The sequence below is a fragment of the Salmo trutta genome, chromosome 29 (genome assembly GCF_901001165.1).
Source record: "Salmo trutta chromosome 29, fSalTru1.1, whole genome shotgun sequence".
NCBI lineage: Eukaryota > Metazoa > Chordata > Actinopteri > Salmoniformes > Salmonidae > Salmo > Salmo trutta.
The window spans coordinates 42,166,531-42,191,556 of NC_042985.1; the positions used below are offsets into that span (position 1 = coordinate 42,166,531).

At 45.1% G+C, this 25,026-nt stretch overlaps 1 protein-coding gene across 1 annotated transcript in view; it reads left to right on the forward strand.

Annotated features, from left to right (window-relative positions):
- cmya5 (cardiomyopathy associated 5) overlaps positions 1-25,026 on the forward strand; it is an 86,771-nt gene that overhangs the window by 33,176 nt on the left and 28,569 nt on the right. Inside the window, exons 5-13 of the mRNA XM_029722365.1 lie at positions 434-658; positions 4,665-4,687; positions 7,238-7,359; positions 7,438-7,572; positions 10,452-10,598; positions 10,700-10,847; positions 17,508-17,641; positions 17,722-17,839; positions 17,997-18,173. Coding sequence (XP_029578225.1) covers positions 434-658; positions 4,665-4,687; positions 7,238-7,359; positions 7,438-7,572; positions 10,452-10,598; positions 10,700-10,847; positions 17,508-17,641; positions 17,722-17,839; positions 17,997-18,173 — 1,229 coding nt within the window. The remainder of the gene's footprint in view (positions 1-433; positions 659-4,664; positions 4,688-7,237; positions 7,360-7,437; positions 7,573-10,451; positions 10,599-10,699; positions 10,848-17,507; positions 17,642-17,721; positions 17,840-17,996; positions 18,174-25,026) is intronic.

The window sequence follows — 25,026 nt, forward strand, 5'->3', positions numbered from 1 at the left end:
TGAATGCGTAGAATAATGCATGTTATAATGCAAAGTGTTACCACAAAACTTCCCTGCAGATTTTTTTCTGGCCTAACCCTTCTCTTTCAGTTTCTCTTCCAATGGACCAGTTTAGACTTCGTGTCCCTCTCTGTGTCACTCTGTTCCTTGTCCCTCTCTGTCCCCCATCTTCTCAAACTCAAGTAACTGTCTACTTGTGTGTTATTGAATGCGTAGAATAATGCATGTTATAATGCAAAGTGTTACCACAAAACTTCCCTGCAGATTTTTTTCTGGCCTAACCCTTCTCTTTCAGTTTCTCTTCCAATGGACCAGTTTAGACTTCGTGTCCCTCTCTGTGTCACTCTGTTCCTTGTCCCTCTCTGTCCCCTGTCTCTCTCTTTCCCCTGTAACTCTCTCTGTCCCCTGTACCTCCTGATCTCTATGTTCCCAGGACCATTGCAGGGACAGTGAGGAGGTGATGGAGGCTCAGAATGAGGAGATGATGGCTCTGGTGATGGAGCAGTACAACACCATGTCTCTGAGCATGGAGGAGGAAAAGAAGGCAAAGCTGGAGCAGCTTTACGACCAGATCGTCTCCTTCCAGGAGAGTATAGACCAGACCAAGGTTACACTGGACACCACCGCTAGAGAGGCAGAGATAGACCCAGACACACAGGTGAGGGACACACACACACACACACACACACACACACACACCCACACAAATACAGTGTAGTGCTAATTAGCCTGCTAAAAGGCTAACTAACTAGTTAACAAAATGGCTACACAGACTGTCTGAGTTAACCTTTGTATTTTATATCCAACACACGTACAAACACCACTTCATAATTTGCTCACACACACATTATATGCACATACATTTATACTGACTCTACACACAACCACTCACATACAATCATCAGTTGTATGTGAGTGGTCAGGTAGGCTGCTGCTGCTACTCTGTTTATCATATATTCTGATGCCTAGTCACCTTACCCTTATACATACTGTATCTATTGTACCTCTATCGATCCAGTTTCCCTGCACACTGTAAATATGGTACTGGAAGTGACCCTGTATATATTATGCTTACTTACTTTGTGTTCTTTTTTTCTTCTTTTTTTTATATCTCATGTGTTTTTGTTCTACCTTGTTATTTTTAGCATTACATTGTTAATGATTACTGCATTGTGCGAAAGGCATTTCACTGTACTTGTGTATGTGACATAGAAACTTGAAACTACTGACAAATGCATCCTTTGTTAAGATAATCAGTTCTCAGAGGGTTGGATTAAAGTTATCAATTTCAGCCTGGGCCTTACAGGTTCGGGCTGGCCATGTGTTTTCAAGAATTGATTCGGGCCAGGTCTGGTTCTAACTTTCTGCGACGTGTAAGAAATGTTTTTCAGTGCGTGCCTTTGTGACTGGCGCAGTTGTCTCTCTTTCCTCCTCCCTGTCAGCTGCAGGAGCAGGCACAGGCTCCAGTGTGTATTGCGCTGTACGGGGTGCTGAAACTGCTATCTAATAACAATTATTAACTTGTTTCTTACGTGTTGTTTCTCTGACTCAAAAGTCATGTTACCAAAATCCCTCATTTGTTGAGACAAAAAACATTCCCTATTTGCTAATTGTGCCTTCCCTGCCATACTTCTTTCACATGACACATTCATACACCTGTGACTTGCCAATATGGTAGGGTCTGAACATAAGATACATTGGTTAGAACAACTCTGTTATACCATTATAACACATGTTACAGCGAATTGAATGCCAATCAGATGTGAGGAAGTCATTCGACTTGGTTGTTAAAACAACGGGAGAATCAGCTGGCCATGTCAATTGCAGAGGATGCGAGACCGTTCTACGTTATGACAGCAAGACGACAGGTACTTCTTCCCTGCAGCACCATTTTGCACAATGCCGTGGCGCGACAGCCTACTCAGGCCAAGCTTTTATGTCAGCTTCGTCAACAAAACGGTAACTGTCAAAGAAAACAAAACAGGCAGTGACTAAAACATTTTTCAGTTTTCGTTTCAAAGATGCCAGGAGCTTATATATGTGGGAGCCACTTATGGGAGAGGCTGATCTACTCAGTCATGATACCATCTCTGCCAGGTGCAAGAGAATGGCAGAGGACAAAAGAGAAGAACTTACAGATAAGGTAAAGGATAACCTGAAAGAGGGCACAGTGTGGGTGACTATCAGAAGCTTAGTTATCTGACAACATGTCATTTCATAACTGAAGAGTTCCAGTTAATTGAAAGAAACTTGACCACGGCTGTGTCCAGCTGAAGACTCAAAAACTGAGAAGAATATAAGGCAAGAGTTGGCGAAGCTGCTCATGACAAAGTTTGGCCTTGACGCTATGTCACTGAGCAGAATTGTTTGGGTGATTGACCACGGCTCCAACATTGTTCTTGCCCTTCGGCCGTATCAGAGGCTGGACTGTCAGGACCACGTTCTAAACATGGTGCTATGTCATGGTCTTGACAGAGCAGCACTGGCAATTGAGGACATCGCTGAAACCCTCACCGCAGCAAAGTTCCTGGTCAAGTAGGCTATAACATTTTTTAAATAAATATGACATGTTATCCTAATTATTTTGTTCAACCATGTCATACCAACATTGTATTTAGGAATATAATTAATATCATAGAGCCTTACTATGTGGGCAATCTTATTTTGCCATGTACCGGTTTTGAAAGTTTATGATGTGTTAATCATGCCTCAGGTATGTCAAGAAGTCTGGACTGGCTACCCAACTCTCGAAGACCCTGCTTCAGATGGGGGACACAAGATTTAGCACAGTCTACCTGACTTGTACTCTGTCCAGGACTTGTACAACAAACCGCATGAAAATCTGGAGGCCCGTGGAGAAAATCGCAGCTGATGACCTGCAGTTTCTCCTGGAGTTCTTCTAGCCATTTTACGACACACAGATGGAACTGGAGGGGGACAAATACCCCACACTGAATCTTGTGTGTCTATAGACGAGTTGGTAGCAACAAAAACGACGCATGTGCAACTATGGGGCTAAACAGACAAGGTTGGCTTACATTGTTGATAACATGTAAACTATATTTTGCTTCCAATGGTTATTGAAAACATAAATAAAGTAGAACAATGAGAAGTTGTTTCTCAAATACATCATTACAGATGTTGGTTAGATTTGAGCCATATTAGCAAAACACCTCAAAACAAGAACAAGATCAAATGCGCTGGAACAAGTCACTTATGATTCACCACATTCCTTGTCATTCCTTCCTTGTCATTGTTGCTAGCTATCTGGCCATTCAGAACCATAACAACACATGGCCTTCTGCCCCTTTTGAAGCGCATGTAACGTTTTCATGATGTTGTCAGCTAACCCTTCAATGGTCAGAGAGACTAAAGCATCACTGCCAGCCCAATGTGCAAGACTCACTGCCAGCAGGCTGCAGTGTGACTACAACACAGTGAATGGTTGGAGAGGAAGGTGGACATCAAAGGTGACAACGTTTCTCTGGCCCAAGTTTAACCAGCTGAGGATGCTGCCCCCCCCCCCCCCCCCCCAAGACAGGCAAGATGTGATCATATGAGCACACTTCCACAGGCCACAGAGGATGACGTTTCAGTGCCACCCCCCGCCAAGAGAGCAGAGCTTGACTTTTCAGAGTGGGAAAATGTCACAGCAGGGAATGAAGAAGAGGATGATGTGACAAAATACATCGTAAAGTGACCTGTGATGAAGGATAACAGAGAGATGTTGGGCTGGTGAAAGTCCAACAGCACAACATATCCACTGCTAGCCAAGTTAGAGAGACGGGTGCTTTGCATCCCGGCCACTAGCAGCGAAAGGATATTCAGTGTGGCAGGCCGGACCATCGACCCCGAGGAGAACAAAGACATTTTCTTCTGTTGTGTTCTGTTGTCTTAATATATAGGCCATAGGTCTATAGCTAATAATATCCAGAACATGTATTTATAATTGAATTATTCAAGACTACATTTTTGATGTTATTGACTTGTTCTTCTGTTGTGTTCTCTTCTGTTGTCTTAATACATAGGCCATAACTTAATTAGCTAGAACATTTCATTTATTATTTTCAAAATAAAAGCTGTATTTAAAGGCATGACTGACTGACTTGTACTTATATAGGCTGCATGAGACCGTTGGAGCTCACGGAATCAAACAAACACTTAAAAACAGGCAACAGAAGTAGCATCTGTCTAATTTATGAAGATACTGTATATATGGATGTTTTACACACTTTGAGTCCACATATAACAGTTGTTGATTATATTCAAGTTGGGTTTTCTCCCTCTCCTCACTTTATTTAGACAAGGCAAGGGCTTTTCCCTCTCACCTCCTCACCCCACTCGGTGCCATCTCTGCTGCGTTGTTGTCAACACCAGTGTAAATGAATAGCCTACTGGTTAACTTTCGCAAAATAGCAACATGGTCTAGGAAAAGGTTGGGCTGTTATCTAGAAATCAGGTTTTTTTCCAGTTCGGGCTCATTACATTTTTGTGATGTCGGACTGGGTCTCGGGCTTCAGTTCATCGGGCTTGGGTCGGACCGAGCTTGAAGTTTCAGACCCATTGAGAACTAGGTTGAATTGGTGGAAGCAGTTGGATGGAAACCTTGCAGTTATTATTGTAGGTTATTATTGTATGTACCTAATGAAACCTCTTATCCACAGACATCCAAAGACATCTATATGAGGTAACTGCACTGTGTCAGCTGTACTCACAATATTGGATGTAAGCTATACTAGCATGATTATACTGAGCAAAGGACAAAATAATTTTTTTAGGTGTGTGTCGTCATTTTGTTGACTGGTGGGGTTGGTCATATTCAGAGTGTAGTGACCACCAGGGTTGGGGTCAATTCCATTTAAATTCAGGAAGTATAGTGAAATTCCAATACTATTCAATTATTTGCAATGAGGAAAATGTGGAATTGGAATTTGGTTTACATTCTGAATTGACTGGATTTTAAAACGGAATTGACCCCAACCCTGGTGACCATGTTGATTGATTTAACATTCCAACCAGCTGGTTCTGTTGATGGCATGTGACTGTGAGGTTTTGCTTCTAAGCTAACATTAAGTGTTGCAGGCAGGTACAGGTAACCGCCAAAATAAACAAAACACTTGAGTAAATGAGGGATATAAAGTATATTGAAAGCAGGTGCTTCCACACAGGTGTTGTTCTGGAGTTAATTTAGTAATTAACATCCCATCATGTTTAGGGTCATGTATAAAAATGCCCAGTTGCCCATTTAGCCCATTTTGGCTACCATGACTACAAGAAGAGATCTCAGTGACTTTGAAAAAGAGGTCACAAAGGAGCATACAGGGTTTAAAGGGTGTGTGTGTGTGTGTGTGTGTGTCTCAGTCACCAAATCTCAACCCAATTGGGAGATTCTGGAGTGTCGCCTGAGACAGTGTTTTCCATCAACAAAACATCAACAAAATGGTGTCGCATCCCTCCAATAGAGTTCCAGACACATGTAGAATCTATGCCGAGACGCATTGAAGGTGTTTAACGCCCTATTAAGATGACTTTATGTTGGTGTTTCCTTTATTTTGGCAGTTACCTGTATGTCTCTGGCAATGGGTCTCACACACACACTAGCAATGTGCATGCCCTGCCCACCTGAGGTCTTTGGCAGCCATCTATTTCCTGTGTTTGAGGGGTGCAAAATCCACTTGTCACTTAAATCTCTCTGGATTGATTTCTTTCATTTTACTCCTGTGACTCTTTCAAACTCTCACTTGTGTCCGTCTTATTTTCCCGTTACTGTTACGACAGAGGAAAGGTTTGTAATGACCTGTCAAACACCCCGGTAATGGCTGAAATGTGCTCAATGTAATACATTGTCTTTCCATAGAATCTATAAGAATGCAAAAGCTTCGTTGGGGATTTAACACACCCTCTCGACACTTACATAACAAGAAAGAGACGAAAGACAACTTTATTTTGATGGGTGTTAATACAGTTGACATTTTTACAAATTAGATATGCTGAAATGAAAGCAATGAAAATGAACACTCGGATTATAGTGATATGTCTGATCTCTCAAACAATGTATGTTTAGATAGGTGTAATATACACTGAGTATACAAAACATTAAGAACTCCTGCTCTTTTCATGACATTGACTGACCAGGTGAAAGCTATGATCCCTTATTGATGTCACTTGTTAAATCCACTTCAATCAGTGTAAATGAAGGGTATGAGGTCTAAGAAGGATTTTTAAGCCTTGACAATTGAGACATGGATTGTGAATGTGTGCCATTCAGAGGGTGAATGGGCAATACAAAATATTTAAGTGCCTTTGAACAGGGTATGGTAGTAGGTGCCAGGCGCACCGGTTTGTGTCAAGAACTGCAACGCTGCTGAGTTTTTCACGCTCAACAGTTTCATGTGTGTATCAAGAATGGTCCACCTACCAAAGGATATCCAGCTAACTTAACACAACTGTGGGAAGCATTGGAGTTCACATGGGCCAGCCTCCCCGTGGAATGCTTTCGACACCTTGTAGAGTCCATGCCCCGACAAATTGAGGCTGTTCTGAAGGCAAAGGGAGGGGGATTGCAGCTCTATATTAGGAAGGTGTTCCTAATGTTTGGTATACTCAGTGTCTGAGGGTATCCTGCTATTTATCTGTGGGTATCCTGCTATTGACACACTTGTTACTTCACTGTCGGAACTAGAAGCACATGCATTTTGCTGCACTCACATTAACATCTGCTAACCACGTGTATGTGACCAATAACATATAATTTTATTTTACAAGAGAATGTGACAACAGTAATTCATGAGGCAGTCTAGACAGCGCAGGTGAGTGCAGGTAGGTAGGGTAGACGGAGTAAGTGTTTAGTGGTTGCCGTCCTGTTACACCCCGTTATGTTAATTTATTCATATATGTATACCCTGTGAATTTATGCAAATGAGGCACATTTTCTTTATTTTAACACAACAAATTAAATAAATACCTGATACAATAAGAAAATGTATATACTGTATGAGTGCATTCTAATTAAAACGGTGACATTTGACAAACTGAATACACATATTCCCACCAAACTCTCTGTCCCAGTAAAACGTTTTATGTGCTATAATTCAGTCAATATCTAACGGAATGTAAAAATGCTAAAGGTTTTGAGTATCTTCAACCACTGTCCAACTGTTGCATTTATTAGAATTGTTTCGATGACCGTTGCCACATACACACAAACACTCTCATAATTGTTGTTTGCCTCTCCAAGGTTAACAGAAGCACTACAGTCAGCCATGTCACTGGAGCTGGGTCCTCGGGGACTACTAGTGTTTGAAGACTACGCCAAGGGCAATGCAGTCAATACACACACACGACGCAAGGGAATCCCAGGTGGGTCTCTCTCGAACAGAAACAAACACTTTCTCTTTCTCTCTAACTCTATCTGCCCCCTCTCTCTGTGTGTCTCAGTTCCTCAGAAGCCGTCTCTGCAGCCTCAGGAGTGTGCTTCAGCCAGCAGCACCAGTGTGACTGTTTACTGGAGGGTCAACCCTGGAGACATCATAGACTGCTTCCAGGTCTACTGTATGGAAGACCCACAAGGAGGTAGCCTACACACACAGGCTGCATTTAGACAGGACCAACAAGGAGGTAGCCTACACACACACACACACACACACACACACACACACACACACACACACACACACACACACACACACACACAGGTTGCATTTAGACAGGAGCTACAAGGAGGTAGCCTACACACACACACACACACACACCCACACACACACTGCATTTAGACAGTACCCACAAGGAGGTAGCCTAAACACACAGGCTGCATTTTGACAGGAACCACAAGGAGGTAGCCAGGACCCACAAGGAGATAGCCCACACACACACAGGCGGCATTTAGACAGGAACCACAAGGAGGTAGCCTACACACACACACACACACACACACACACACACACACACACACACACACACACACACACACACACACACACACACACACACACACAGGCTGCATTTAGACAGGAGCTACAAGGAGGTAGCCTACACACACACACACACACACACACACACACACACACACACACACACACACACACACACACACAGGCTGCATTTAGACAGTACCCACAAGGATGTAGCCTAAACACACAGGCTGCATTTAGACAGGAACCACAAGGAGTTAGCCAGGACCCACAAGGAGATAGCCTACACATATACTACACATATAGGCTGAATTTAGACAGGACCCACAAGGAGGTAGCCTACACACACACAGGCAGCATTTAGACAGGAACCACAAGGAGATAGCCTACACACACACACACAGGCAGCATTTAGATAGGACCCACAATGAGGTAGCCAGGAACAACAAGGAGGTAGCCTACACACACACACACACACAGGCTGCATTTAGATAGGACCCACAATGAGTTAGCCAGGAACAACAAGGAGGTAGCCTACACACACACACACACACACACAGGCAGCATTTAGACAGGAACCACAATGAGTTAGCCAGGAACAACAAGGAGGTAGCCTACACACACACACACACACACACACACACACACACACACACACACAGGCTGCATTTAAACTGGACCCACAAGGAGATAGCTTACAAACACAGACAGGCTGCATTTAGACAGGACCCACAAGGAGGTAGCCCACACACAGGCTGCATTTAGACAAGGACCCACAAGGAGGTAGCCTACACACACACACACACAGGCTGTATTTAGACAGGACCCACAAGGAGGTAGCCCACACACAGGCTGCATTTAGACAAGGACCCACAAGGAGGTAGCCTACACACACACACACACACACACACACACACACACACACAGGCTGTATTTAGACAGGACCCACAAGGAGGTAGCCCACACACAGGCTGCATTTAGACAAGGACTCACAAGGAGGTAGCCTACACAAACACAGGCAGAATTCAGACAGGAGCCACAAGGAGGTAGTCTCCACACACACACAATTTGCATTTAGACAGGACCCACAAGGAGGTAGCCTACACACACACACACAGGCTGAATTCAGACAGGAGCCACAAGGAGTTAGCCGACACACACACAGGCTACATTTAGACATGACCCAGAGGAGGTAGCACACACACACACACACACACACACACACACACACACACACACACACACACACACACACACACACACACACACACACACACACACAATTTAGATGGAACACACAAGGAGGAAGCCCACACACACACATGATGCATTTAGACATGACCCACAAGGTGGCAGCCTACACACACACACACACACACACACACACACAGGCTGCATTTAGACAGGACCCACAAGGAGGTAGCCTACACACACAGGATGCATTTAGACAGGACCCACAAGGAGGTAGCCTACACACACAGGATGCATTTAGACAGGACCCACAAGGAGGTAGCCTACACACACAGGCTGCATTTAGACATGATCCAGAAGGAGGTAGCTTACACACACACACACACACACACACACATGCACGGCGCGCACTCCATTTAGACAGAACCCACAAGGAGGTAGCCTACACACACACACAGGCTGCATTCAGACATGACCCAAAAGGAGGTAGCCAGGACCTACAAGGAGGTAGCCTACACACACACACAGGATGAAACTAGACAGGATCCACAAGAAGGTAGCCTACACACAGGCTGCATTTAGAATTGACCCACATGGAGGTAGCCTACACACACACACACACACACACACACACACACACACACACACACACACACACACACACACACACACACACACAGGCTGCATTTAACCAGGTTCCACAACGAGTTAGCCGACACACACACAGGCTGTATTTAGACAGGACCCACAAAGAGATAGCTTACACACATATGCTCCATTTAGAAAGGACCCACAAGGAGGTAACCTACACACACAGGCTGCATAAAGTCAGGACCCACAATGAGGTAGCATACACACACAAACAGGCTGCATAAGCGACATAACCCACAACGAGGTAGTCTACACACTCGCAGGCTGCATTTAGACAGGAGCCACAAGGAGGTAGCATACACACACACAGGCTGCAATTAGACAGGATCCACAAGGAGAAGGCTTAAACACACACAGGCTGCATTTAGACAAGACCTACGAGGAGATATCCTACACACACACAGGCTGCATTTAGACAGGACCCAGAAGGAGGTGGCCTACACACACACACACACACACACACACACACACACACAGGCTGCATTTAGACAGGACCCACAAGGAGGTAGCTTACACACAGGCTGCATTTAGACAGGCAGCCCTATTTTATGTTTATTTCACAAATGTGTATTTTTAACCAATCAGGTCTGAAAAAGATGTAATGTGAAAAGATCTGATGTGATTGGTCAAAAGACCAGAAACATCAGAATTTGCCTGTCTAAACGCAGCCTAACAGCTCTGTGTGTGTTCTCTGCCCAGCGGTGTCGGATGAGTACCGCGTGACAGTGAAGGAGAGTTACTGTGTTCTAGAGGAGCTGGAGCCTGACAAGGTGTATAAGGTGTGGGTGATGGCTGTCAACTATACCGGCTGCTCCCTGCCCAGTGAGAGACTACCCTTCAGAACTGGTGAGTCAGTCGGTAAAGCAGAAATGTCTTCTGATGTCATACTGTGGTCATATGGACCAATGCATGGTTCTCTTGTGATTTATTGATTAATTGGTTGACAGCCCCATCGGTGCCAGTGATTGATACGGGGCGGTGTACGATACTGTGGGACTCGGCCACGTTGCGTTGGAATGTGGACAACCAAACACCCACGCAGAGTTACACCCTGGAGTACTGCAGACAGTACGCCCTTGAGGGAGAAGGGCTTAGGTGGGTCTCACACAGGCACATACACATGGCATGCAACCCCCCCAGACACACACACAACGTACTACTCTAATATCCTCCATCTATTCAAGCATACACACAAAAATGCCACTGAAAATGCGATTTGTGTCTTGGAGGCGTGGTTTGATGTGGGTGTTTCCAAGTTACCAAGGGTAAATTCACTTTGGCAACCTAATCCGATAATAGAACACTCTGGTTTGAGAGTCCCAGTGTGCAGAATAATTGATACGTTTACGAACGACCTACACCTGGTTGTTATGACAGGTTTCAGTAATAATTGTTGGGTGTAAATTCTTGCCATTCGAGTTACAGTTACTAACCTTCTTGATAACAATGAAAACAGTCTAACCAGCTCTGCTAGGGTGAGTAACATGTTTTTTTTTGCGACAGCTCTTCTTTAAATGACAGTTATGTTTCACTATATGGGATCACTCCAATATATTTGTATCACTCCGCAGAGGAGGGATACATCCGAGGTGAGGATTTACTCCCGTGTACACCTTGTATCACGGCTGGGGTCCGCCCCTAAATATAGACCCCATGACCGTGACACGTTCTCTTTCATTTTCTCGGCGGACGTCCGTATGGCTTGAGGTACAAACTTTCTGAAGTTCCCTTGGTAAGTGTAATATCTTGCATGGAAGTATACTCACTGGTTGTTTGCACCATGTAGCAGCTGGCCACATGGCCAGCCCCTCCTCTTGAGTGCTCCACTCACTGCGCGCGGTTGATCTGTATCCTCCCCCCGTGGTTTGTCGTGCTTGTGTGTCGTTAGCGTTACACGGAACCTAAACCGCGCCATCGTGCATAAATGTATTTTGTCCCCCCACACCAAACCTGATCACGACACGCAGGTTAAAATATCAAAACCAACTCTGAACCAATTACATTAACTTGAAGACAGGTCGAAAATCATTAAACATGTATGGCAATTTAGCTAGCTAGCTTGCACTTGCTAGCTAATTTGTCCTTTTTAGCTAGCTTGCTGTTGCTAGCTAATTTGTCCTGGTATATAAACATTGAGTTGTTATTTTACCTGAAATGCACAATGTGCTCATCTCCGACAATTAATCCACACAAAACGGTCAACCGAATCGTTTCTAGTCATCTCTTCCTTCCAAGCTTTTTCTTTTGACTTTATATTGTGATTGGCAACTTTCATAAATTAGGTGCATTACTGCCACTGACCTCGTTCATCTTTCAGTCACCCACGTGGGTATAACCAATGAGGAGATGGCACGTGTGTACCTGCTTCTACAAACCAATGAGATGGGAATGGCAGGACTTGCAGTGCGATCTGGTCACAAATAGAACTGACTTCTATTTTAGCCCTTGGCAAAGCAGACGCTCGTTGGCGCCCGCGAGCAGTGTGCGTGCAATAATTGAATAACATGTATGTCTACATTTATTTTGCAACGCTCGCGCACACGACGTGAGCGGTGTAGTCAGCCTGTTACACTATGACTCTGTGTGCATCCATTAATATATTGATGGCTCTTGCTGCCACAAACTCTATTTACCTTACACAACTTGCCGACTGGCTTGTTTTGTGTGTGTTGTGAATTGCTTTTAACATTCTGTCCTCTGCTAATTACCCTAAACGGGTTCTCTGCTAATTCCCCTACAGGGTTTTCTTGTTCTTTCTCCTGCAGAATGTAAGAGTATGGTGGTGGGCTGCCACTACATTGAGACATTAACTTTATAGTTCCTTAACAGAGTTTACTCCATCATATGGTTCTGTTGTTTCTTTTCTACTTGGATATGAATCCTTCTAGGTAAAATCGCAGTTGGCGTGAAACAAAAACACATAAATCTTATCCATTACCTGGTTGCTGTTTTTTTTTTTTTTTTTTTTCTGCCTGTTTTTCCCACAGGGGTCTACCCCTGTGTTTGGAGAGGTACTGGGTAATTTATCCCTCACCGGGTTCCTATTCCTCCAAGCGGGTCACGACATAGCTCTCCCAGGGCGTCAGACCCCTGCTCCATGGCCTAGTTGGCTTGGCTGAGCTTATGGCTTCCCTTTGTGACAGGGGTGATGGTGGCATCCCCCTGGAGATCTGCATACCTTGTGTATGCACTGCCTGGGTTTGAACCATACTGGATGCCTGTTTTGTGTGGTGTTCTTAGAACGCCTGCACCTGGCACGATTGGAGGCCATGCGCAAGTGGGTAGGCCAGGCTGGGGCTCAGGCTGGGGACGAGCTCCCTCCCTCAGGAGTGGTGCGGCAGCGAGCTGTTAATCCCTCTACTGGGCCCAGTACCCCTCCAAGGAAGCGTGGCCAGAGCCACCGCAGGCAGGGCCCATCTGCTGCAAGTCCTGTACGAACCGCTGAGACCACCTTGAATGGAGGGCGCATGCCCTGCATCAGGAGGTTGATAGCTTCGATGGCAACGACAGCTGTTCCCTGTTGGCCAAAGATAGGCTGTTCCTGGGAGACGATGCTGGAACTGTTCACCATGTGAGCAGAGCTACCAGGCTGATGGGCCATCTGAAGCTGCCAGCGGGGCTTCATTGCCCCGAGCGGCTCAAGAAGCTATGAGCGGCCTACTCACTTGGGTAGCAACTGCACTGGACATCAACTGGTGGACAGTGAGGACTCTCCATCTGTCCCCATCTCTGCTGAGTTCTGCGAGGCCTTGCAGGAGATCCATGACTGAAGGCGGGACCCCCCCCCCAGAGTCTTTGATGTGGACTTGAGAGCCACATATACAGTTGAAGTCGGAAGTTTACATACACCTTACCCAAATACATTTTAACTTAGTTTTTTCACAATTCCTGACATTTAACCCTAATAAAAATTCCCTGTCTTAGGTCAGTTAGGATCACCACTTTATTTTAAGAATGTGAAATGTCAGAATAATAGTAGAGAGAATGATTTGATTTCAGCTTTTATTTCTTTCATCACATTCCTAGTGGGTCAGAAGTTTACATACACTCAATTAGTATTTGGTAGCATTGCCTTTAAATTGTTTAACTTGGGTCAAACGTTTCGGGTAGCCTTGCACAAGCTTCCCACAATAAGTTGGGTGAATTTTAGCCCATTCCTTCTGACAGAGCTGGTGTAACTGAGTCAGGTTTGGAGGCCTCCTTGCTCGCACACGCTTTTCAGTTTTGCCCACAAATTTTCCATAGGGTTGAGGTCAGGGCTTTGTGATGGCCACTCCAATACCTTGACTTTGTTGTCCTTAAGCCATTTTGCCATAACTTTGGAAGTATACTTTGGGTCATTGTCCATGTGGAAGACCCATTTGCGACCAAGCTTTAACTTCCTGACTGATGTCTTGATGTTGCTTCAATATATCCACATCATTTTCTTTCCTCATGATGCCATCTATTTTGTGAAGTGCACCAGTCCCTCCTGCAGCAAAGCACCCCCACAACATGATGCTTCCGGCCCCGTGCTTCACGGTTGGGATGGTGTTCTTCAGTTTGCAAGCCTCCCTCTTTTTCCTCCTAACATAGCGATGGCCATTATGGCCAAACAGTTTCGTGGCCTTGTTGGCTTGGCTGAGCTTCCCTTTGTGATGGTGTCAACCATCACCGCCATAGGGACGTGCCTGGGGGACCCATGCGCTTGGGGGCGCCAGAGGAGAGGCGGGCCCCGGCAGGTCCACTGACACGCCCTTCCCCGGCCTCGGCCGCTTCTCCCGGTCTCAAAGTGCAAAGTGGGAGGTGTGTGTGGAGTCCCCATGGGTGTTGTCCTCAGTGCTCGAGAGGTAACGACTCCAATTCTGGTGCCGTTCTCCGTCTTTCAGGGACCACGGTGGCCGCCCTGAAGAAAACCCTGCGGCTATAGATTTCCACACTCCTGACAAGGGTATCATCCGCAGGATTGAGAACCGCTAGGTGGGTTCTACTCCACTTATTTTGTGGTCCCAAAAAGAGACGGAAGGTTTCGACCGATTCTGGATCTCCGCAACCTCAATGGGTACTTGAAGGTACTGAGGTTCCACATGTTGTCCCCAGCCCACGTGTTGCTGGCCGTGTCCAGGAACCAGTGGTTTGTGATGCTGGACCTGATGGATGCGTACTTCCATGTTCCTGTTCACCCAGGTCATTGGCAGTACCTCTGATTCGCTTTCGAAGGGAGGGCTTACGAATTCATGGTTCTTCCCTTTGGCCTCTCCTTGGCACCCCGCACTTTTGCAAAGTGCATGGACGCTATCCTGACACCTCTCACTTCCCGAGGATTGTTGATCCTCAATTACCTGAACGATTGGTTGATTGATTTGTGCCCGACCAGGACCCAGGTCCTGTCAGAGGCATGCTCCTGACCCACATTGGTGGGCTTTGCATTATTATACATGACAAGAATAATCATCTGATGCCCACCCAGAGGGTGGCCTTCATTGTCATGGAACTGGACTCAGTTCTCATGAGAGCATGCCTACCACCAGAAGGGTTCAGGCGATCTTATTTTGCTTCGACCACTTTCGGCAGGGGTGGTTGGTATCTGCCCTAACCTGCTTGCTGACTTCAGCCTTGTTGTTGATTCCCCTGGGACCTGACCAAGGCCAGGTCGCCCAGCGGCTGTTGGCTACCCCCTTAGAGTGGCAGGCACATCAATACACTACAGCTCCGAGCTGTACTGCTGGCCCTGTAGTCTTTCCTTCACATCTGAAGGGAAGACATGTCCTGGTGAGAACGGACAACACCACAGTGGTGGCTTACATCAACTATCAGAGTGGACTGAGGTCCCAGTGCCTCCATATTATGGCACAGGACCTCCTTCTCTGGGCTCAGGGACATCTAGCATCTCTACGCGCAGCGCATGTACCTGGCATCCTAAATGTGGCAGCGGATATGCTCTCGAAGGAGGGCATTCCACCTTGGGACTGGAGCCTACATCCCCAGGTGGTGCAGCACCTGTGGGACAAGTTCGGTAGGGTGCAGGTGAACCTGTTTGCCTTCCTGGACAATGCGCACTGCCCCCTGTGGTACTCCATGTCAGAGCCACCAGGGCCTCTGGGCTTGGATACTCAGGCTCACGATTGGGCATTACCCCCTTTTCCCCTGAATCCAGGCTGTGCTGGACAGGACCAGGATAGCAGAGCATCATCTGCTTCTGGTGGCCCCATACTGGGCCAGACGACCCTGGTTCAGCCTTCTCCTGTTGTCTGGGACACCTTGGCAACTTCCCCTGAGACCAGACCTGCTGTCTCAGGTCGGGGGAACTCTGTGGCATCCGAGGCCGCACCGCATCAGTCTGTGGGCTTGGCCACTGAATGGCACCAATGGTCCATGTTAAGACTACAGGAGGGTGTAATGAACACCATGCAGAGCGCAAGGGCGCTGGTTACAACCGTGGCATACCAGTTGCGCTGGCGATTGTTCTGCTCTTGGTGCACTGGTATTGAGATTGTTCCTGAGTCATGCGGGGTGCAGTATGTCCTCCAATACCTGCAGTCTCGCTTGGATGAGGGTATTTGGCCGCTATGTTTGCCTGCCATGCGGGGTGGATGCACAGGTCAGTGGGGCGCCATCCCTTGGTCTCCAGGTTTATGAAGGGGGTTCATTGCGTGCGTCCAGCTATGACCCGCTCAATGGCGAGCTGGGATCTTGTGTGGTCTTGGCAGCTTTGGCAAAGCCGCCTTTCGAACCATTGAAGTCTGCCTCCCTGAAACACCTCTCTATGAAGGTGGTTTTCTTGGTAGCGATTACTTCCATGAAGAGGGTGGGTGAGCTCCATGCTCTTTTGGTGAGTTCTGAGTGCTACTAGATGGACCCTGGGGGGAGGAATGTATCTCTCTGCCCCAACCCTTCATTCTTCCCAAAGGTTCTGTCAGACAGACATGTGGACATCCCTTTTTATCCTGTCTGTTTATGACCTCCCCCCGGCAGTGGCGGGGGAGTCTGGGCCTCCCTCCGGCATGCTGTGCCCTGTGAGGGCACTGGCTGCCTAATGTGGAGCGGACGAGGTCAGTGAGAACAACAGACCAGCTCTTTGTCTCACTGGATCGTGTACACGATTACGACAGCATACCGCCTGGCTGGCTGGCAGGCCAGTGCTGAGACCTGTGGTGGCACATTCAGCACGAGGTGTGGCTGCGTCTTGGGCTCTGAGAGGAGTGCCCCTCGCTATTATCTGTCCTGCGGCCAACTGGGCTTCCTCTTGCAACTTTGCTAGGTACTATTGGGTAAATGTGGCACCTCCCTCTGCAGTTGGTTCCTCGGTCCCGCGCTGGGGCTTCGCCGCTGGCTGGCCAGGTCCCTCTAGCACCGACTAATCTGGTACGGGTATACCAATATATATTAGAGTGATCCAATATAGTGATACATAACGAAGGTTAGTTATGTAACCACGGTTATTTTTGCTATATGGATCACTCCAAGCCTCTATGGTGCTAGAGGCGCCTCAAAAATGATGTAGAGAACGTGTCGCGGCCATGGGTCTGTATATTGGGGCGGACCCCAGCCGTGACACAGGTGTACACGGGAGTAAATCTGTAAATCCTCACCTCGGATGTATCCTTCCGCCGCGCAGTGATACCAATATATTGGAGTGATCCATATAGCTCACATTAACGTAGTTGCATACGTAACCGTCTCTTCCATTTACAAACTGCTATCATGTCGTCATTCAAAGATGTCAAGCAATGATTATCCCTCGTGTGTGTGTTGTGGGTGCATGGATGTGTGTAGGTCTATCTCAGGTATCCAGGGCAGACAACAGAGGGTACTACTGCATCCCAATGAAAACTACCTGTTCTACATCAAAGCTGTCAACAAGGCTGGAGCCAGCGAACAGAGCGAGGCTGCTCTCATATCTACCAGGGGTGAGGATGAGAACCGCGCGCACATACACAAACATGCACACACACAGCCACACACACTGACCTCTGTACACTGTATCCAGGAACTAGGTTCCACCTGTTGAAGGCTTCGGCTCACCCTGTCCTGAAACTGTCTGAGGACCAGACCACCCTGTACTACCCCCAGGACACATACACAGAGAGAGGGGATGTGGTTAACGAGTGAGTTTTGTCTTGATCAGGTATCTTCTGTCTGTGATGTGTGTGCTGCTCTGTAATATAATGTTTGATGCAAATTTTATGCTTTTACTTGGCTCACATTTTGCCAGGTCTCTGGATAAATGAGATGCTAAGTGTGGTGTGTGTGTTTTACCCCTAGATGTCCATCTGTCCTGGGTGAGTTGTTACCCATGAGGGGGCATCACTACTGGGAGACCAATGTGACCAGAAGTCCTGCATACCGGTTGGGAGTGGCATATGAGACAGCCAATAGGGACAGCCTACTGGGGGAGAACAGCACATCCTGGTGTCTGCATTGTGTCCCTACACCCTACAGGTATCTATTCCTGTATTTATATCCAATCTCTTATCTATCCTCTTTCCCAACAGCCTTTTCTATTAGGGGTTCAAGCAGCGAAGCTGCGAGAAACCCTATTCTCTTTATTGGCATTAATTCTTCTTCCGTAAGGGCAAATTCAAATGCAAATTCCTGTGAGATGGTAAGACCTACAAGGTTAAGACTTTGCAAGACGGTAAAGGGGCCAGGGCTACACCCTCTCAAGCAATATCAAATCAACGTTTATTTGTCACGTGCACTGAATACAACAGGTGTAGACCTTACAGTGAATAGCTTACTTACCGGCTCTAACCAATAGTGCAAATAAGGTATTAGAACAATGGGTAGGTAAAGAAATAAAACGACAGTAAAAAGACAGGCTATATACAGTAGCAAGGCTATAAAAGTAGCGAGGCTACATACAGACACCGGTTAGTCAGGCTGATTGAGGTAGTATGTCTACCGGATCTTTTGACATAATTGAGTTCACCGGTAGTTTTTTTTCTTGTTAATGATGAACCAAATTTTTGACCTAGGCATGCCCATGGTTTTTGCAATGTTCCTGATTGATTGATTTTCTTTTCTGAGCCTTATGACTGCCAGCTTCATTTGAATCGACACACAAAGGTGCTGTCATTTCTAAACGGTTCATCCGATATGTATGAAAATACCCTCAAATTAAAGCTGACAGTCTGCACTTCACCGCCATTGTATCCTTTCAAACTCAACGTGCTAAAGTACAGAACCAAAATAACAAGTGGTCACTGTCCAATGAATTATGGTGCTCACTGTATATCTCGAACTGTTTGACTCAGATGGATGTCAGTCCAGCAAACTTGTAAAGTCGTGTTTGGCCACATGGTGGCACTATTGGACAGGAATTAAAACATTCAAGCTCTTCAACTAGATAAATCCGCTCTTAGTTTTAATGCACCTCATTGCTGGAACCAACTACAAATACATTACAATTGGATGTTTTTGTGCTGCTTGGACAATTTCAAATATTGATTGGGGACCTTCGCACTGTATTTCTTGAATATTTGTGTTCTGTCATTTTTGTATCTGATTTTTTAATTTATTTTGTATTATGAATTGTATATGCAGGGCTCCCTTGTGAAATAGACCCTGGTCTCAATGGTGACTCCCTGTTTAAATAAAGGTACAGTGCATTCAGAAAGGATTCAGACCCCTTGACATTTTCCACATTTTGTTACGTTACAGCCTTTTATGTTTGAGATGCTCCTTACTAAATTTGGTGCCGATTGGTCCAGCTGTTCTAGAGAAGAAAATGTTTAAAGAGATTCTCCGGTACTTTTGTTTACTTATTAGCAAGTAGCTCTGAATGTAGTGCTCACGAGCCAAAAGTGGTCCCCGTAAATTGCATACTATGTGACATATGTGCACCACGTCATTGCTCTCTTTTACTCTGCTATGTGTGCATGATGTGCCTCTTGCTAGATGTCACTCAAATGGCAAGGGGCTGAAGCTCGTTGGTAGAACTTAAATTGCTAGTGGGAAAATGCTACGTGGGGGAAAATGTAGGGACAATGGTGGAGCACAGCTTTCAGAGAAAAGGGATTTCTTGGCTAATTGAGGTAAAACAGTAAATCTGCTCATAGATTATGCATGTATGAACTACACTTTGACAAGTCCAGCCCAAAGCGGGAGGTTTAAAAAATATTTAGTAGTCGCCAAAGTTCTAGAGCATGTCTTTAAAAAACAATGTCCAAAATGCATCAAGGGTTGTTTCACCAATTCGGTGCCTTTTGAGAAGAGTAACTTGGTCAAAAAAATGTTTGATTTCACCTAAATTTAACATTCTGTCATAAAGAGCGCGTTCTACTTAATAAAAAAAAAAACATTTTCCCATTGAAATAAACTCAACCTTCATTTACGTTGTGACATACTTCGGCACAAATGTTTTGGACGTGACTGACTTTATGACCAAAATTATCCTATTTACATTTTGTAGTAAATGTTTGATTTCTTTATTCATCAGTATATATATTTTTGTTATATCCTTCTCAATCCAAATGCCTAGGTATTTATATGCAGAAACCCAATGAATAAATGTGTAGTTCATCAGATCTATTGTTGAGAATTAGAGAACAACATATATTTAGTCTTCTCCACATTAAGTACAAGTTTTTGTAAGACAACAAAGTCAGGTTGTAGCTCTATCAAGGCCTGGTCTACAGTTGGGGCAATGGCATACAGTGCCTTCAGAAAGTGTTCAGCCTGATTTTAAAATGGATTACATTTTAGAGTTTTTGTCACTGACCAACTATGTAGTTCCATGTGATAGAACGCTATTTGTTAGCTTTTCCCATCACATAACCTGACATACTTAGCCCTATGCTAACAACACCAGCTGGACGTAACAAAGTCTGTATCAGCCAATTACAAATGTTGACGTAGTTAAACGTGATTTAACACTTTTTTTATGAGAGCGTCCTTAACAGAAGTCACACGGCACCATCTGCTAATCAAAATTACTAAAACACACACAAGTTCAATTGGAGAGAGAGCTCAGTATTGGGAGCTAGGCTTCTGTTCATTTTTGCCATTGCCTCTGCCCTCCTTTCGGCAAATCTGACCACGACTCCATTTTGCGTCTCCCTTCCTATTGGCAGAAACTCAAACAGGAAGTACCCGTGCTTCGTACTATTCAACGCTGAATCCGACCAATCGGAATTTAACGCTTCAGAATTGTTTTGATCACGTGGACTGGGATATGTTCTAGGTAGCTTGAAAAAATATTTAAATGAATACACTGAAACAGTGACTGAGTTTATCAGGAAGTGTATAGGAGATGTGGTACCCTCTGACTATTAAAACCTACCCTAACCAGAAACCGTGGACAGATGGCAGCATTCGCGCAAAACTGAAAATGCAAACCACCGCATTTAACCATGGCAAGGTGACTGAGAATATATGGCAGAATACAAACAGTTATTCACTCCGCAATGCAATCAAACAGGCAAAACATCGGTATAGAGACAAGGTGAAGTCGCAATTCAATGGATTGGACACGAGACGTATGTGTCAGGGTCTATAGACAATCACGGACTATAAAAGGAAAACAACTGCAGATGTGGCCAGGGCAATAAATTGCAATGTCTGTACTGTGAGACGCCTAAGACAGCGCTACAGGGAGACAGGCTGGACAGCTGATTGTCCTCGCAGTGGCAGACCACGTGTAACAACACCTGCACAGGATCGGTACATCCAAACATCACACCGTTCGGGACAGGTACAGGATGGAAACAACTGCCCCAGTTATACCAGGAACGCACAATCCCTCCATCAGTGCTCAGACTGTCCGCAATAGGCTGAGAGAGGCTGGACTGAGGGCTAGTAGGCCTGTTGTAAGGCAGGTTCTCACCAGACATCACCGGCAACAACGTTGCCTATGGGCACACACCCACCGTCGCTGGACCAGACAGGACTGGCAAAAAGTGCTCTTCACTGACGAGTCGCGGTTTTGTCTCACCAGAGGTGATGGTTTATCGTCGGAGAAATGAGCGTTACACCAAGGCCTGTGCTCTGGAGCGGGATCGATTTGGAGGTGGAGGGTCCGTCGTTCTACATGTCTGTGGAACTTGTTCAGTTTGTCTCAGTTGTTGAAACCTTGTTATGGTCATACAAATATTGTGCACCGGAACCTCCCACTCCACTTTCTATTCTGGTTAGAGCCAGTTTGTGCTGTTCTGTGAAGGGAGTAGTACACAGTGGTGTACGAGATCTTGAGTTTCTTGGCAATTTCTCACATGGAATAGCCTTCATTTCTCAGAACAAGAATAGACTGAGTTTCAGAAGAAAGTTATTTGTTTCTGGCCATTTTGAGCCTGTAATCAAACCCACAAATGCTGATGCTCCAGATACTCAACTAGTCTAAAGAAGCCAGTTGTTTTGCTTCTTTAATCAGAACAACAGTTTTCAGCTGTGCTAACAATTGCAAAAGGGTTTTCTAATGATCAATTAGCCTTTTAAAATGATAAACTTGGATTCGCTAACACAACGTGCCATTGGAACTCAGGAGTGATGGTTGCTGATAATGGGCCTCTGTACGACTATGTAGATATTCCATTAAAATTCAGCCGTTTCCAGCTACAATAGTCATTTACAACATTTAACAATGTCTACACTGTATTTTTTAGCAATTTGATGTTATTTTAATGGACAAAAAATTTGCTTTAACACAAGGACATTTCTAAGTGACCCCAACTGTTGAATGGTAGTGTATGTATATATTCTTAATTCCTTTCCTTACTTAGATTTGTGTGTATTGGGTACATGTTGTGAACTTGTTAGATATTACTCTTTAGATATTACTGCATTGTCGGAGCTAGAAGTACAAGCATTTTGCTACACCCACAATAACATCTGCTAAAACATGTGTATGTGACAAGTAAAACTTTAATTTGATTTGGCGAGGTGACAAGGTTGGGGGGACAAGGTGGCGGTTCAGATCTACTGGAGAGTACCCTCCTGTAGCTTATCAACCAGATGGTTATTAGAATCAGGTGAACTATACTTAACAAAAATATAAACGCAACATGTAAAGTGCTGGTCCCATGTTTCATGAGCTGAAATATAAGTTCCCAGAAATTTTCCATACGCTCAAATCGTACTTCACTGAAATTTTGGGCACAAATTTGTTTACATCCCTGTTAGTGAACATTGCTCCTTTACCAAGATAATCCATCAACCTGACAGGTGTGGCATATCAAGAAGCTGATTAAACAGCATGATCATTACAAATGTGCACCTTGTGTTGGGGACAAAAGGCCACTCTAAAATGTGCAGTTTTGTCACACAACACAAAGCCACAGCTGTTTTAAGGGAGTGTGCAATTGGCATGCTGAATGTCCAACGGAGCTGTTGCCAGATAACTGAACATTAATTTCTTTACCATAAGCCGCCTCCAACGTCGTATTCGAGACTTTGGCAGTATATCCAACCAGTTCTTTCATGGCCTGCATACTCACCAGACATGTCACTGTAACTCAGTAAAATCTTTGAAATTGTTGCATGTTGTGTTTATTTTAGTTCAGTATAGATTAGGGTTGGAGAGAACCTACAAGATGGTAACTCTCCAGAAGAGCCCCGTATCACATAATTCTGGAGTATTGATTCCATCTCGATCTGGTCATTCTCATCATGTTACTTCAGCCATCTGGGGCCTGATTGGTGTCACACTTCCCCTGCCCCAGCTAACACACCTGATTAAACTAATTGCATTCCGAGGACCAGAGTTGCCCATCTCTATGATAAACCGCCATCACCTGAAAAACATCAATAGTGTCAGAATTACAACACTGAAAGTTTTTAACAGGCATGCTTGTGGTCTGAAAAGAAAACAGATACACAAACATTAACTGACTTATAGTCAATGTGATCACAGAGTTGGATCATGTCTACATACAGTAGCCAGGGAGAAGTGAGTTGGGGAATGTGATTAGTCTAGATGGAACATCATTTCTTAATCCTGGTCGTGGGGATCCAAACGGGTGCATTTAAGTTTTTGCCCTAGCACTACACAGCCGATTTCAAATGATGATTTGAATCGGATGTGTAGTTCTAATGCAAAAACAGTATACAGTTGAAGTCTGAAGTTTACATACACCTTAGCCAAATGCATTAAACTCAGTTTTTCACAATTCCTGACATTTAATCCTAGTAAAAATGCCCTGTCTTAGGTCAGTTAGGATCATCACTTTATTTTAAGAATGTGAAATGTCAGAATAATAGTAGAGGGAATTATTTATTTCAGATTACATTTCTTTCATCACATTCCCAGTGGGTCAGAAGTTTACATACACTCAATTAGTATTTGGTAGCATTGCCTTTAAATTGTTTAATTTGGGTCAAACATTACGGGTAGCCTTCCACAAGCTTCCCACAATAAGTTGGGTGAATTTTGGCCCATTCCTCCTGACAGAGCTGGTGTAACTGAGTCAGTTTTGTAGGCCTCCTTGCTCGCACATGCTTTTTCAGTTCTACCCACAATTTTTCCATAAGTTTGAGGTCAGGGCTTTGTGATGGCCACTCCAATACCTTGACTTTGTTGTCCTTAAGCCATTTTTCCACAACTTTGGAAGTATGCTTGGAGTCATTGTCCATGTGGAAGACCCATTTGCGACCAAGCTTTAACTTTCTGACTGACGTCTTTAGATGTTGCTTCAATATATCCACATCATTTTCCTTTCTCATGATGCCATCTATTTTGTAAAGTGCAGCAAAGCATCCCCACAACATGATGCTGCCACCCCCGTGCTTCACCGTTGGGATGGTGTTCTTCGGCTTGCAATCCTCACCCTTTTTCCTCCTAACATAACAATGGTCATTCTGGCCAAACAGTTTTATTTTTGTTTCATCAGACCAGAGGACATTTCTCCAATAAGTACGATCTTGTCCCCATGTGCAATTGCAAACCGTAGTCTGGCTTTTTTATGGTGGTTTTGGACCAGTGGCTTCTTCCTTGCTGAGCGGCCATTCAGGTTATGTCGAGATAGGACCCGTTTTTTTGCGGATATAGATACTTTGGTACATGTTTCCTTCAGCATCTTCACAAAGTCCTTTGCTGTTCTGGGATTGATTTGCACTTTTCGCAACAAAGTATGTTCATCTCTAGGAGACAGAACGCATCTCCTTCCTGAGCAGTATGACGACTGCATGTTCCCATGGTGTTTATACTTGCGTACTATTGTTTGTACAGATGAACGTGGTACCTTCAGGCGTTTGGAAATTGCTCCCAAGGATGAACCAGACTTGTGGAGGTCTACCATTTTTTCTGAGGTCTTGGCTGATTTCTTTTGATTTTCCCATGATGTTAAGCAAAGAGGCCCTG